Below are 14270 nucleotides of genomic sequence, written 5' to 3'. Positions count from 1 at the left end.
TGTGGCTTTCAAACTCATGGTTAAAAGAGGGCTATTGAGTTATCGGTAGCAGGACCACATTCAGTCAGAAAGGAGGAAGGGCAAAGTATGAAAAGTGTATGACTGTTAGTCTGTCTCTTTTCATTAGGAATGAATAGCTTTTGTAGAAGCCGTACCTGGTAAACTTCTATCTAAATCTCATTGGTCTAAATTATGTCACATAGCCACTCCTAGCCACAAGATGGCCGTGAAAATAAATTTTTTAGATTAGGCACACTGTTGCTCAGAATAAAATTACAATTCTATTCGTAAGAAAGAAAAGGGATTATATATTCAGTAGACAACCAACGGTGTCTGCCACATTCTCGTTTGCCTTTGGTCGTGGTTCAGTTTTATGAAATCTATAAAGCTGTAATTCCTTACTACTATCTGATCAACTTGCAGTTTCAGCAAAGTGTTATTTTGAACACTAAATCTTCAAGTCCTGTGTTCTCTAGAGCTGCTTTAACTTATAATTCTAGACTTTAATGTTCTAGGGTTTTGGTAGGAAAACTTCCTTCCGTTATTCCTGTGTTTCTTCTGTGTGGAGGAAAGTGCACTGAAATAATATTCCTGGCTTCCCTGTAGCCCCTGTTCTACTCCACCCTTGGACAGGGAAGCGAGCATAAGTAGCACTTCCTTTCTCCCCCCTCTTTGTCTTGAGAATAGGCTGCCCACAGACAGCATATATTCTCTCCTATTCTTGCCTTTTAAAAAAAATACTGTATTTTTTCCAATTACCATTTATCCCCTTCACAAGCACCACACTGTTGTCCATATCCATGAGTTCTTTTTCTTTGTAGCTTGATCCCTCCACCCCCACAACCCTCCCCCCAGAGCTATCAGCTGGCTCTCTATCTATGAGTCTGTCTCTATTTTGATTGGTAGTTTACTTTGTTCATTAAATTACACATATGAGTGAAATCCTTGGTACTTGTCTTTCTCTGACTGGCTTATTTCACTTAGCATAATGTTCTCCAGGTCTATCCATGTTGCTGCAAAGGGTAGGTTTCTATTTTATGGCTAAATAGTATTCCATTGGGTAAATGTCCTGTAATTGTTTTATCTACTCATCTACGGATGGACACTTGGACTGCTTCCAAATCTTGGCAATTTATATAAATAATGCTGCAATGAACATAGGGGTTCAATGTTCTTTTGAATTAGTGTTTCAGGTTTTATAGGATAAACTTCCAGAAGTGGAAACACTGGGTCATAAGGCAGATCCATTTTTAATTTTTTAAGGTATCTCCATACTGCTTTCCACAGTGGCTGCAGCAATCTCCATCCCATACAACAGTGCGTGAGGGTTTCCTTTTTCCACATCCTCGCCAGCACTTGTTTTGTGATTTATTGATGACAGCCATTCTGACAGGTGTGAGGTGACATCTCCTTGTGGTTTTAATTTGCATTTCTCTGATGATTAGAGATGTCGAGCATCTTTTCATATATCTATTGGCATTCTGTATGTTCTCTTTGGAGAAATGTCTATTCAGGTCCTTTGCCCGTTTTTTAATTGGATTGTTTGTTTTCTGGTGTTGAGTTTTAAGAAACTAGACCACCTTCTTATGGCACACACAAGAATAAATTCTAAGTGAATTAAAGACTTAAATGTTAGACCTGAATCCATAACATTCCTAGAAGAAAACATAGTCAGTAAAATCTTGGACATTGCCAGTAGCGATATTTTTTCTGATATATCTCCTCAGGAAGGGGAAATAAAAGAAAAAAATTAATGGGGATTACATTAAACTAAAAAGTTTTTGCATGGCAAAGGAAATCATTAACAAAATAAAAAGACAACCCACTGAATGGGAGAACATATTCACTGATACATTTGATAAGGGGTTAATACCCAAGATTTATAAAGAACTTGCTTTAATTTCTATAGGGACAGACTATAAAATAAATAAATAGTGTTTTCTGTGCCTGGAAGGGAGTGTTTGTGTGATTGTGAGGCTTGGTATTAGGCAGTCGACTTCTACATAGAGGACAAATCTCCAATTTCAGGTTTATCTGCAACAGATGTAGTTTTCCACAGGTCATCTATCTCTTTTGTCTATTTCCAAGTTAGCTTAGAAGTTGGGTGGGGGATAGTTTAATGTAAATTAGTTTAAAAAGCAGTTTGTTGCCCTTACTGGTAGGTTGGACACCGTCCTGCAAACTGAAAGGTCGCCAGTTTGATTCCTGGTTGAGGCACATGCCTGGGTTGTGGGCCAGGTCCCTGGTTCAGGGCGTGTGAGAGGCACCTGATTGACATTTCTCTGGCTCATTGATGTTTCTCTCCCTCTCATTCTCCCTCTCTTTCTCTCTAAGAATGAATGGATGGAATCTTTAAAAAATAAAATAAAAAAAGCACCTTGTTGCTCTTGCCTGAGACATGTCGAATATGATTTATTTTTATCATTTTCTAGCCCTTAATGGCATGCCATAATTATTATATGAAATTTAATATTAAACATGCAATTTTGTGATTTTCAACCTCAGAAAAGATTTTGATCTCATTAAATTACTGTGTTGTAGTGTAAACCTGGAAATAACTTTAAAGAAGCCATGTGACTACGGAATACATACGGGTCCCAGAGTATGTACTTTTCACAAAGAAAAAACCAATTTGTACAGAAACAGAGTTCATAAACTTTATGACAGCTGGCGAGAAAGTTACCTGTAGACTTCAGAGTCTGCATCACAGATTCTGTTAGCCAAGAAGATTTCAGGTGCAAGTAATAGAAAACCCAAAGAAAATACTTTAAAAATAAAGGGATTTTATTGGTTTACCTGATTGAAAACTCTAGAGGTACCTATTGTGTCAGGTGAGGGTTGATTCTGAATTTCATATAATATGGACCTAGTTTCTTCCTTTCTATTTTTAATTGTCACTAAGTGGATATTTATTCCATTTTAGGACGCCTCCTCCAGTTCATGACTCTAAATTGATTTCTAGTAGCTCTACGAGTCACTTGAATCCTCAGTCATAAGACAGGAACACTGTATCTCAGCATTGTCAGACAAATGTCCTTAAGAGTCACTGTGACTGGATCAGCTTTGGTCCTTGTGGTAGTTATATTCGGGGATGGTACTCTGCTAACCAGGGCTCGCCTCTAGGGCGAGAGAAGCCTGTTCACTCCAGACCACAAAGATGAGAATGGAGGAGACACTCCTTCTCTTCCAGGAAAGAAGGAAGGTGGATGATAGAGAGCCAGACAACAGATATTCATTATAGTTTCTGGAGTACGTGTTTTATTTTCTTTATTCAGAAGACTTTAAGTAACCCCCAAATTTACCTATTTTTAGCATGTTATGTAACACATTTTTAGAGAATAGGCATAAATTAAAGGCTAAGCAAGTACGTTCACAATGTAGTATTATTTTCTATCAGTTACTTATAAGACTGCTGAAGAAACTTTGCTATAAAAATGATTTTTAAAAAGCATAATTTATTAGGGGCCATTTATATTAAAAACATGGCTACATTCGAAAGTCCTAACTCCAGTGTGTTATCTGGGCGTCTCATCATCCTCGTGGTCTCAGCCATGCCTCTCCATTGATAGAGACCCTACGTTTTAACTATTACCAAGCCACACAAAAACACCTAATGAAATTTAACAGCCTTCTTTAACAAGCTTAGCCCCACCGGTGTCTTCCACCACATTCTCTTGCCATTTATTTGGGGCCTTGCTTCAGCAACCATCACTTTTTTTTGGTAAAGGAGTGTAGGGAACAAGCTGGTAATAGGCTAAGAGAGCTCTATTGCAAGGAGAATTACTTCAAGGAAAGAACAGAATTATTAAAAAGAGGATGTGTTATGGAAGTTTTGCTCTCAGGGGTGCAATTCTATTTTCTTCGCTTCAGTAAATCTTTCTTAAAATGTTCATCATGCTTTAATGTTTTTGTAGTGTAGATATACAGGTTTGGGGCCGACTTTCCGCACCTGGGGATGGATGAAAACAATGGTACCCTAAGATATAAGTGTACATATACCACTTTTGAAGACTCTCTGCCAAAGAGCCCACTTAACAGTATTCTGCTGGTCTTAGGGTATGAAGGAATCAAAATGTCTGTCTTGAAGGGAATGCGCTGGAGCCGGTGGGGCTGGGCCTCGCTGCAGCGTGCGATATTGGACGAGGTAGCGGAGGAACCGCAAGGTGTCGGGCTGGCATGCAGATGTTAGGGCTTGTTTTCTCTGCCTGAGAAAGAACATCCTGTTAACTGGAAGATACATTTGGTTTCTCTAATTGATTTAATTGAGCCAGATAAGAATTGCAGGTTAGGTAGAAATAATTTCCATCAATTCCTTCAGCTTTTTGTAGCAAGATATATAACATGATACGTGTATATTTATTGGCACATAACCATACAGGAGTTGTATAGGAAAAAAATCTTTTACCACAAATACTGGTGTAATGAACATTCCAACACTTGAGTGAAATACCTTCTACTTGGTTTTTGTTTGTCATGGCAGTTGCTCCGAACAGTACCGCACGGGGTTGGCATCATGAATTCTCCTCCAGGGAAGTCTGGTGTAGTGACTGCCGCCTTCTACCTGTCACACCCTGAGGTAGTTTGATACAGCTGTGTTCTCACGCAGGCTAGTGACAGGCTAATTGACGGAGCTGTAGCTCTGTTTTTCAAAGACTCTTTCCGTTCTGTTACTAAGAAACAGCTTTTCTTGAACTCCTCAGCTCTCCCTGTCTCAAGCAATGCAGTTTTCTCTACATCTCTGAAAAACAACCACTTAAATTCTGAAATCACTCTTACAAATTAACAAAGTAGCACAAAAAGGACGCAGTCGTTGGGAGAGTGACAAGGTTGATATCCTCAAGATTCATCTATTGAAGGCACATCTTTTATTTGTTTACTGAAGAGTAGTCTTTTGCATACTTTGTGAGTTTATTTTTCATGGTAAAATACAAAGAAGGAAAACAAGTAGTGTGAGTTTTGGCTAATACTCCTAAATTTATATTGTAGATAGGATGATTGGGCAAATAAAATTTATTTTTAATACAGTGTAAAAAATCCTGTTTATACAGCTTTATTTGCTTATTCAATAAATACTTATTGAGTACCTACTATGTGCCAAGCATGTGGGAATAAAGAGACCAAAACAGTAATTTCTGCATGAAACAATACATACAACAAATAAAACATATACCGTAATTAAAGGGTGATGAATGATATGAAAAAGACAACAAGGGAAAGCAGGTTAAGGGATTGGGATTGGGAGTGCAGGAATTAAGGACACGGATTGAAATATTAAGTGTGGGGTCCAGGGTTGGCCTTGAGAAAGTAGAGTTGAGTGAAGGCTTGAAGACATCTCTGCTGGTGGGAGGAAGGCCAGAGACTAATGGGCGCCAGATCCCATAGGCCTTGTAAGCAAAATGGGGAGTTACTGAAGGGTTCCGAGCATATTAGTGACACAGTCTGGTTTACAGTCTTGCTGCTGTGTTGAGACTCAGCTGTAGGGTTGTGGCGGAATAGAAGACGCAGAGAGACCAGGTAGAAGTGTTTGCAGTGATTCGCGCAAGAAATGATGGTGACTTCACCAGGCTTGTACTAGTGGAGGTGATGAGAGGTGTTTGGATTCTGTATATAATCTAAATCCAGCAGAATTTCCTCATGGATTGGATGAGCAACTGGAGGGAAAGAATTGCTATTATCCGAGATGGAATATGCTGCTTTCACTTAAACCCTCTTAACTGTATTTCCTACATTTTAATAAACTGCATGATTCATAAACACATAAGATTAAAATTAATTGTATAATGTTTGGCTTGCAGATAAGCAGAACTTATTTTTTTCCCTTTGGTGTATACCTCTAAATATGTTTGTTTCCTTTCATGCAAAGAGGTTTCTCTTCTCTGAGTTACTGTGGTTTTAGTCCCTAACCAAAAATCTTTAAGTTGTCTCTTTGGAATGAATCGAAAAGGGAGGAAATAATGGAATAGGTGTATTAAACCAATGATTGGAGTTCAATAAAGCAACTGTGATATTAAAAGAACATAAAGGTGATGGAGAGAATGGAATAAAGGAACTCTTTCTGGGGTTTCCACTGGTGATTGTATAACGTAGTTGTTGGTTAAACTTACGTATACTGTTTTCCTTTTCTATTTCTTTTATCTTCTTTATATAATTTTTAATAAATCTTAACTTTTTATTGTAGGATTGTGTCTAAGGCCACCATAAACGCAGGTAGAACACCTTAAAAGGGGGAAATAAAGTCACTATAGGTTTAAATTATCTTCTAATATAGAATGATTCCTAGTCTATTTTTATGGCAGTTTTGGGAGGTATACTAGTGAGAAGGGAGTGACACAATGGGTTAATATAGGGGAGCATCATTTGAGCACTGTTTTCTAAACATTTGTATATACAACGTCTTCATCTTTTAAATGTAAGTTGAAAATATTGGCATGAATATAGTAAAAATTAATTTATCCTGGTCTCTGATCCATAGAATCTTTTTATCTTGTACTTCTGAAGAAGTCAGTGGATACTAAAGATAGAATTATTCTCATGAAAATTTTTTAAATCCAAAATTGGGTCCTAACAAATTTGAGTCCATGAGAGTATTTACCCAGGAAATTAAAAAAAAGAAAAAAGTAAAGAGTTAAAAATGGAGAAAACAGTCCTCAAAGGACAACATAGCCCTCAGAGGGTAGGGAGGAGGAAACTGGAGCCCTGGTGGGATCTGCGGAGAGTGGAGGGAGAGCAGCAGTGGTATTACAAACACAAATGGGAGTCGGGCGGGGGGGGGGGGGGGGGGGTGGGGTGGGAGGAGGGGGGACAGAGAAGAGGAACTAGAAACAAGGCGAATGGAGCAGGAGGTGCCTGGGAGCAGAAGAGTGTGCACTGCGGTTGGGGGAACACTGCCTGCCCGGAGCGCTCGCTGAGGTGGGAAAAGTAAATGGAGGGAAAAGTAAAGAAGTAGTGTTGCTATGATAACATCAGCTATAATGTTTCTGAAGTCTTCTGAATTTATCAGCTTGGAAGAATCAAAATATTGTGTTAATTTTTTTTCAGTTTCTTATGAGCTTTGGGGGTGTAAATGGTTGAATTGTATTATTGGTTAACATTCTTATGAAAATGAATTATCTTGAATTTTTATTGCATTTCTCCTTGAAGAATCTACAGGTCATCAGGAGTCTCAGAGGGGAGAAAGGCCTTTATTTGTCCCCACGCTCCTCACAATCTCTCCAAGATCTGTACTTAATTTAGGCTGAGATTCTGTGTGAACACTGCACAGATGGTTGGATGGCACTGCCACACACCCTTAGACCCCCATTTAAACTTGAAATTAGGGAGACCAGAAAACACCACAGTGCTTTTGCGTCTCTCCCCACTCTTCAAGCACTGGCTTTTTTTCTGTTTTGTTTAAGTTTATTTGGAATCGCTTACATGTAATTTCCTGAAGTGTAATAGTAACACCTAGATAATTGGCTTTTGATAGAAAGGCATCTGTGGTGTTACTTTCTCTGCTATTTTTAAATTTTTTGAATGACTGAGTAGAGGCATGGAGAGGTTAAGTGATAACTCAAAGCAAGCAACTTCTCAGTTCATGGAACACATTTTTAAAAACATTTCTACAGAAACTGCTATTGTCTGTCCCATAACCCCCTTGGGGGAGCATTCTCTTTCTAGTAAAGGTTAGGAAACTTAAACTTACTAAGTAATTGAAAAGAAATTATAGGATAGACATGTTAGAATCATCATCATCTTTCATTATCACTGTACTGTAACCATTTCATGGTTAAACAGTACAGTAGACTTATCAATACAAACTGTATTTTGCTATTTTGAAAAGTTATAGTTCATATAGGAGAACATGGCTTACAAATTTCTGAATCTGTCCTTTTTAAGTATAGTGTCCAGAAATGCCTTGGATATAGGATGCATTTGGTGTTCAGTATTGTGAGGCACTAATCAGCTAAGTACCATAATCCTCCTTACAGGGTACATTCTTACTTGACCTGGAGCTATATACAGCCACATAGTAACAGAATTAGAGAGTAACCTTTTCCCTAACAGGACCATTCCTAGAGGATTTTATGACTCCTTCCGTCAATGAATGTTGTTTTATGTGTAACTTTTTAGTAATTGACTTTTGAAATAAAATGATTGTAAACAAGCAGAGACATTCAAATCATCTGATTAAGGATGGCTCCTATGATTTTGCCAGAGCTGGAGGGATTAAATGAAAGCACTGCCTGGCTCTGTGTTAATGTATTTTTGTCAACATGATGCTTCGTGCTCGAGAGATGTGCATCGGATGAGCAAAAGGTAAAACTATAATCATGTGTTAACTATTGTGATATGTACTAAGAGATAAATCTATTTTATGGTTTTTAATGAATATAAATGGTTAGACTCAAAAGCTTTTTGTAAGAATTATAGGAATGGAACCTATATATTTCATGTTTTACAGGACTATCTACTTCTGTTAAATCCTTGATTTAATGTCTTAACAGCTTCAAATTTCACGATTTGATTGCAGTGTTATGTTTACATTGTGTGGTTAACGTGTTTAATTGAATTAATGAGGTATAATTTTAGTGCATTTAGCAATATCCATGCATTATAAAGCTTTAAAAAAGATGGTCTTTTTTCAGATTATTGATTCTTTAAATGTTATTTATATTCTTTTATTTATAAAATGACAGTTATTTAATCATATCTATAATAAAGGTTATGAGTAAGATTTTCATAAACATAATGCTTAACTATAATATAAAATTTGAATTTATAGCAACTTGTAATTTCAAATTCTTCACTTTTACTGCCATGATTTTTGAACAATTACATAGGCCTTATGAGTTAAAAATATATGAAAATTAAAACTTAAGTTTCTATCTAATCATTTGCTGTCCTTATAGATGTTTTTAAATGTTTTCTGGATTATATTTTTAGTAACTTGATTAATCTATAGTATATGGTAGTATCAATATATACAAGTGATATAATAACAGATATAATAACAGAAACCACATTGAATGGTAAAGTTGTAAATATTAAAACAGAAACTATGGTAAAACACAATCAATTAATATACAGTATGTAAATTGAGACTGCCTTTGGAAAATTGGGGACGTGACTGTAACTGGGAAAGAATCTTTTTATTTGGCGTTTCCCCATCAGTCAGTATGATTTTGGGGCATGGAATTTTAAAGAGACTAATTGATAGTTTCTTGCTCAAACTATTATGCCCAATCAAGTGTGTGAATACATAGCTAGAATATCTAGAAATAGATTGGTTAATTCACATTATAAAAAATTATAAGCAATGAACAGAAATGCTACTGATTAAAGTAGAAGTAGGATATTTCTGTATGTGATTTTCTATAAACTCGTTCCAATTAAGATGACTATAACAGAGTGAAAGAGAATAATTCTAACAATCTAGGTTTCAGTAAAGAGGTGAACAGATACAAGGTTAATATAAAGTGAATATAAAGATATAGTGACATTGTATCAGCAGTAAGAAACAGGAATTGATAGAATGTAGAGGAGCAAAAATTAAAGCACTATATAATGTCACAAATACATTTTATTCTAAAAAAAAGGCATAATTTTGGATTCTGCCTCTTAATTTCTCAGGGCCTTTGAAGGATTAACTGGAATATAACATCTTAGATGAATTGCTTAATTTTTCTGAATTATAGTTCATGGGTTAAATATTGTAAATGCTTCATGATTGTTTAGGAAAGTATACAAATTATCATTATATTATTTTGCCTATGAAATGTTTTCCAACTGATAATAATAAATGCTAATACTTGTTTATAAAGGCCAAGGGCAAAGATAGAGATTAGAAATACTGTACTTGAATTTTCATCAGTTCCTGAAAAATAAAATGTCTAAGAAATATAGCAGTTTTACTTCAAATGAGAGTATATATGCAATAATTCACATTATAGTTTTTAAAAATTGTTTTGACAGGGTATTTTAATATTTTAGAGTAACTAATATTAGATTCTTCATTGTTTGGTAAGAATATTCTTATAATAAAATCTTGCCTTATTTCTAGCATACCTTTAATATAGGGTAAGGTACCCTAAAGCAGATTTTTAAAAACCTAATTCCATGTTAAGTAACAGTGATAATAGTTATCCTGATTTCAGAAATCATGACCACTGTTCTATTTTTACTTAAATCCAGCAAAAATCAGTGTCTACGGTGTGATTCATATGCTTCAGGCAAATTTCATAATCTCTAGAACAAAGTGATTGCTGGATTTAATATTGAATTGAATTTATTGAAGACATGATTTTTAAAAAGCACCTATATGGCCTGCTAACTGGTTATTAATATGCCTTTTACTGGAACTGAATTGTATAAGTAAATATTCTTATTTATCAGTAAAATAGAATCTATTACTTGTGTTATAAAGGCTTATTCTATTCACTTTATACCCTACTTACTTTAAAAAATTCATGTTAATTCCTCAAGGAATGAAGTGTTCCTTTTAAAATTTTTTATTTCACTTCTGTCCTATAGTACCCAATGTGATGTTAAGCTTATTACTAGAAATCCCTAATTTTCAAAGAGGCGTTATTCTAAATGTTTAGTTGTACAGTGATGGATACTCAAAATATATTTTGCCAAAGAAGTCATTTTATAAACAAGAGTTGGTTTTTGAAGACCAACAACAAAAGCCAAATGAACATATGAGAGCTAAATTACACAACTGATACAGTAGTTCTTCCTTTCACTTGAGGTGCTGTTACTGCGAGGGGTGCAGTAGGAGAAAGAACTAGAACTAGGAGAAACCCACGTCAGTGGGTTTCAGTATAAAAAAAAAAGAGCAGGCCATGAAAAGTAGAGACAATTTAAGGGAGAATGGATGAGGGATCTTTTATGGAGCACCTGCTGTGTTCCAGCCCCCTTAGACACAGATTGCCCACCCTCAGAAGCCTAACATTCTGAAGGTAGAGATGGATAACATTACCTGGAGAAGAAGTGCAGTAAAGAAAAAGGCCACCATTATGCTGAATTACCTTCAGAGTAGCCAGAATTCTCCTTAGCATTTTCTGAAAACTTTCACTTGACTTTCTGGTATGGCTTTGCTTTCTCACATTTTACAGATTATTTGTATACACAACCTTATGGCATGTTAAGTTATTTTGATGATATGATTAAACTGTATTCATTTTCATTTAATATGTGTGTTTTACTTTTGACTTTCAACTGAGATCGCGCACAATGGGGAACCGGAATGTACCCTATTTGGGAGCATGAAGCATTTTGAAATGGAGGAGCATGTGTAAAAGGCTTAGTGGGTTGCTTTTAGGTGGGTGCCAGAGGTAAACTACCTTGGAAGATCCTTGATTTCGTAAAACAACAATTAAGAGTTCAGATGGTTTATATTTTATAGATAACCTTGAATAAACATTTTTAAAAAATAATAGCAACTTAGTGAGAAACCCAAAGTATTTCCAGTGACGTTGTATACTTTTTTAGAAATGGGCTTTATTCAGTGTAACTACATATTCAGGTCTTAATTCAAATGTATCTTTTCAGAAAGACCTTCTATATCAGAAGTAGCCTCCCTAAGTCACTGTTTGGAATTTTCACTGTTTCAATTTTTTAATAGCATTTATCACTATATGAAAATACCTTAATTTATTTGGTTATATGCCTACTGTCTGTCACCCCATTAGAAGGACAGCTTCTTGAGAGCCCAGACCTTACATGTCTTTTCCCTGCTGTGCTCCCAACAACTAGAATCATACCTGGCACATAGTAAGCCCTAAATAAATATTTGTTGAGTGAATGAATAAATACTGGAGCTACAAAGGTATATTTGACACAGTCCTTTCTGGTTGAAAAATTTGAAGTCTAGTAAACAGTACAGAATACTAATCAGGTAATTGTGAATAGAATGATTATTAGTATGATGTTGAGGAAATGCAAAGGCACAAAAGTGAGCGGGTCTTCTGGTCCATGGTAATGAGGTAATTAATACTGCTTTCACTTAACAGATCACATTTTATTTCCATTTGTGTGTCTCCAAAATTCATATAGAGCTACATAATTTCTTATTCAGCCCCCATTGAACCTTATACAAAGTAGAATTCATTAAACAATTTCTAAGTAAAATTAAAAAAATAATTTGCTTATGTATCAAATCAATTTGAGAAACAGTAGAATTTTACTTTTGGAACAGAATCAATTTCTTGATATTAAATAAGGCTTATGAATAACTGTGGTATTTTTAGAGAAAAATGTTACTAATTTAGATTTGAAAATATTATAATATCTTTTATAACAAAATATATTGAATTCTGAACATAAAGTCTGCATCTAATGGAGGCTAGACGGTCAGTTTGAGAAGGAACTGATTCTTTAGAGTTCTTTAGAGAAATTCTCTTCTATCTTAGTATTTTAGTAAATAGAGAAAAGTAGCCAGCTAGTGAGATGTGTTAAAATTTGCCACCAGTTAATTACATCTTGATAGGAGTATCCTTATTACTTGATGCTATTCTTTAAGATTTCATTGAGGCATATTTTAACTTGATGAAGCTGTGGTATCAATATCATAATACTGTAGTCCCTAAGAAATGGAAGAAGGTTTTAGAATCATTTATAATGATATATGAGTTAATGTGTATAATCGGTGTGTCTCACTTTTCAGTACAGACTCTCAGAGCATAAATGGCTATCTTGGTTCAAACAATCACTAATGTCAAATGTAGGACTATGAAACCCAGATCCCTCAACTTCAGTGTTCTGCTACATTGCCACCATGCTAACATATGCTTTTCTTTAGTTGTATGTATACAAATAATGACAAAAAAGTAAAATAAGTTATGCATAACAGATGTTAAGTAGGTTAAACCGTAAAATTTGAGTGCTCTGTTGTGGTTGAATATTTTAAACTGTAGGAGTCTCTGGATTTATCTAAGAATTGTAACGTAAAAGACTTGTAATTTAGTGCTAAATGTTTTATATTTATGTGTAAATGTAAGAAAGCAAAATGTAAAGAAGAAATCATATCCACTTCCTTAATCATAAAACATTTAGGGGAGCAGAGAAGTTCTTCATTTATTACAATACTTTTCCCTTTATGGTTCCAGCTTAGAGTCTTCTCTGGTGATGCATTTGTGTGAGATTTGAAAGGTGGAAGAGGCACAGGTCATTGTCAAGCAGCAGTTATTGGCAGGCAGGTAGGCAGATGTGAGCCTTAGTGGCTCCTAGACAAGCTCCTGTTAATTGACCACCCTCATGGGTAGGCAGCTGGTAATTGGTGGCAAATTCCCAAAGACTCTTGAGATTCACAGCTGCTTCCTAATGACCATTTTCAGAACTTCTGCCTTTATTTATTATTCAGGTTTAGAATCGCAGTATTAATTTCTCTGGCCTTCATTTCCCTGGTTTGTTCAACAGTTGTGTTTCTTCTCCTTTTCCTTCTTCTTCTTCCATCTTCTTTCTTCTTCTATTTTTTGGATGATTCTTTATAAACATTTTTGATTATCAAATTGATTTGGGAGACATTGGTTAATAAGATTATGTAAGTTTTAAGTGTACATTTGTATGATACACCATTGGTATATTGTGTTGTGTGCCCACCAACCCAAGTCAAATCATCTTCCATCACCATGTACCTGGCCCCCTTTCCTCTTCACTACCTCCCACCCCCACTTTCCTTTTGTAACCACCATACCATTGTCTGTGTCTATGAGTTTCAGTTTTATATTCCACATATGAGAGAAATCACGTGGTTCTTAGCTTTTTCTGACTGTCTTACTTCACTTAGCATGATATTCTCAAGGCCCATTCATATTGTTGCAAATGGCAGAATTTCATCTTTTCTCATGGTTGACCAGCATTTCATTGTATATAAGTCCCACATCTTCTTTATCCGTTCAGCTAGAGAAGGACACTTCAGTTGTTTCCATGTCTTGGCCACCACGAACAGTGCTGCAATGAATGTAAAAGGGTACACGTATCTTTGCAAGTAAATGGTTTCAAATTTTTTGGGTAGATACCCAGAAGAGGGATTGCTGGGTCATATGGTAACGTTATTCTTAATTTTTTGAGGAGCCTCCATACTGTTTTCCAGGGTGACCATACCAGTTTACATTCCCACCAGCAGTGAATAAGAGTTCCTTCTTCTACACACCCTCTCCAACAATGGTTATTACTTGTCTTGTTGATAATAGTCATTCTAACAGCTGTGAGAAAGCCTCTTCAATAAATGGTGCTGGGAAAATTGGAAAGCTATATACAAAAGAATGAAACTAGACTACAGTTTGTCT

General features: G+C 35.7%; 1 protein-coding gene across 32 annotated transcripts in view; it reads left to right on the top strand.

Moving 5' to 3' along the window:
- Positions 1-14270, top strand: part of RIMS2 (regulating synaptic membrane exocytosis 2) — a 453335-nt gene that overhangs the window by 183256 nt on the left and 255809 nt on the right. Inside the window, exon 1 of one of the 32 annotated variants that reach the window (XM_053929799.2) lies at positions 8022-8295. The exons of the other annotated variants lie outside the window; for them this stretch is intronic. Coding sequence (XP_053785774.1) covers positions 8210-8295 — 86 coding nt within the window. The 5' untranslated portion in view covers positions 8022-8209. Of the gene's footprint in view, positions 1-8021; positions 8296-14270 lie in introns of those variants that run through there. 32 annotated transcript variants of the gene reach the window in all.

Source organism: Desmodus rotundus, chromosome 8 (genome assembly GCF_022682495.2).
Source record: "Desmodus rotundus isolate HL8 chromosome 8, HLdesRot8A.1, whole genome shotgun sequence".
Taxonomy (NCBI): Eukaryota; Metazoa; Chordata; class Mammalia; order Chiroptera; family Phyllostomidae; genus Desmodus; species Desmodus rotundus.
This window is presented reverse-complemented; position numbering and strand designations above follow the sequence as displayed.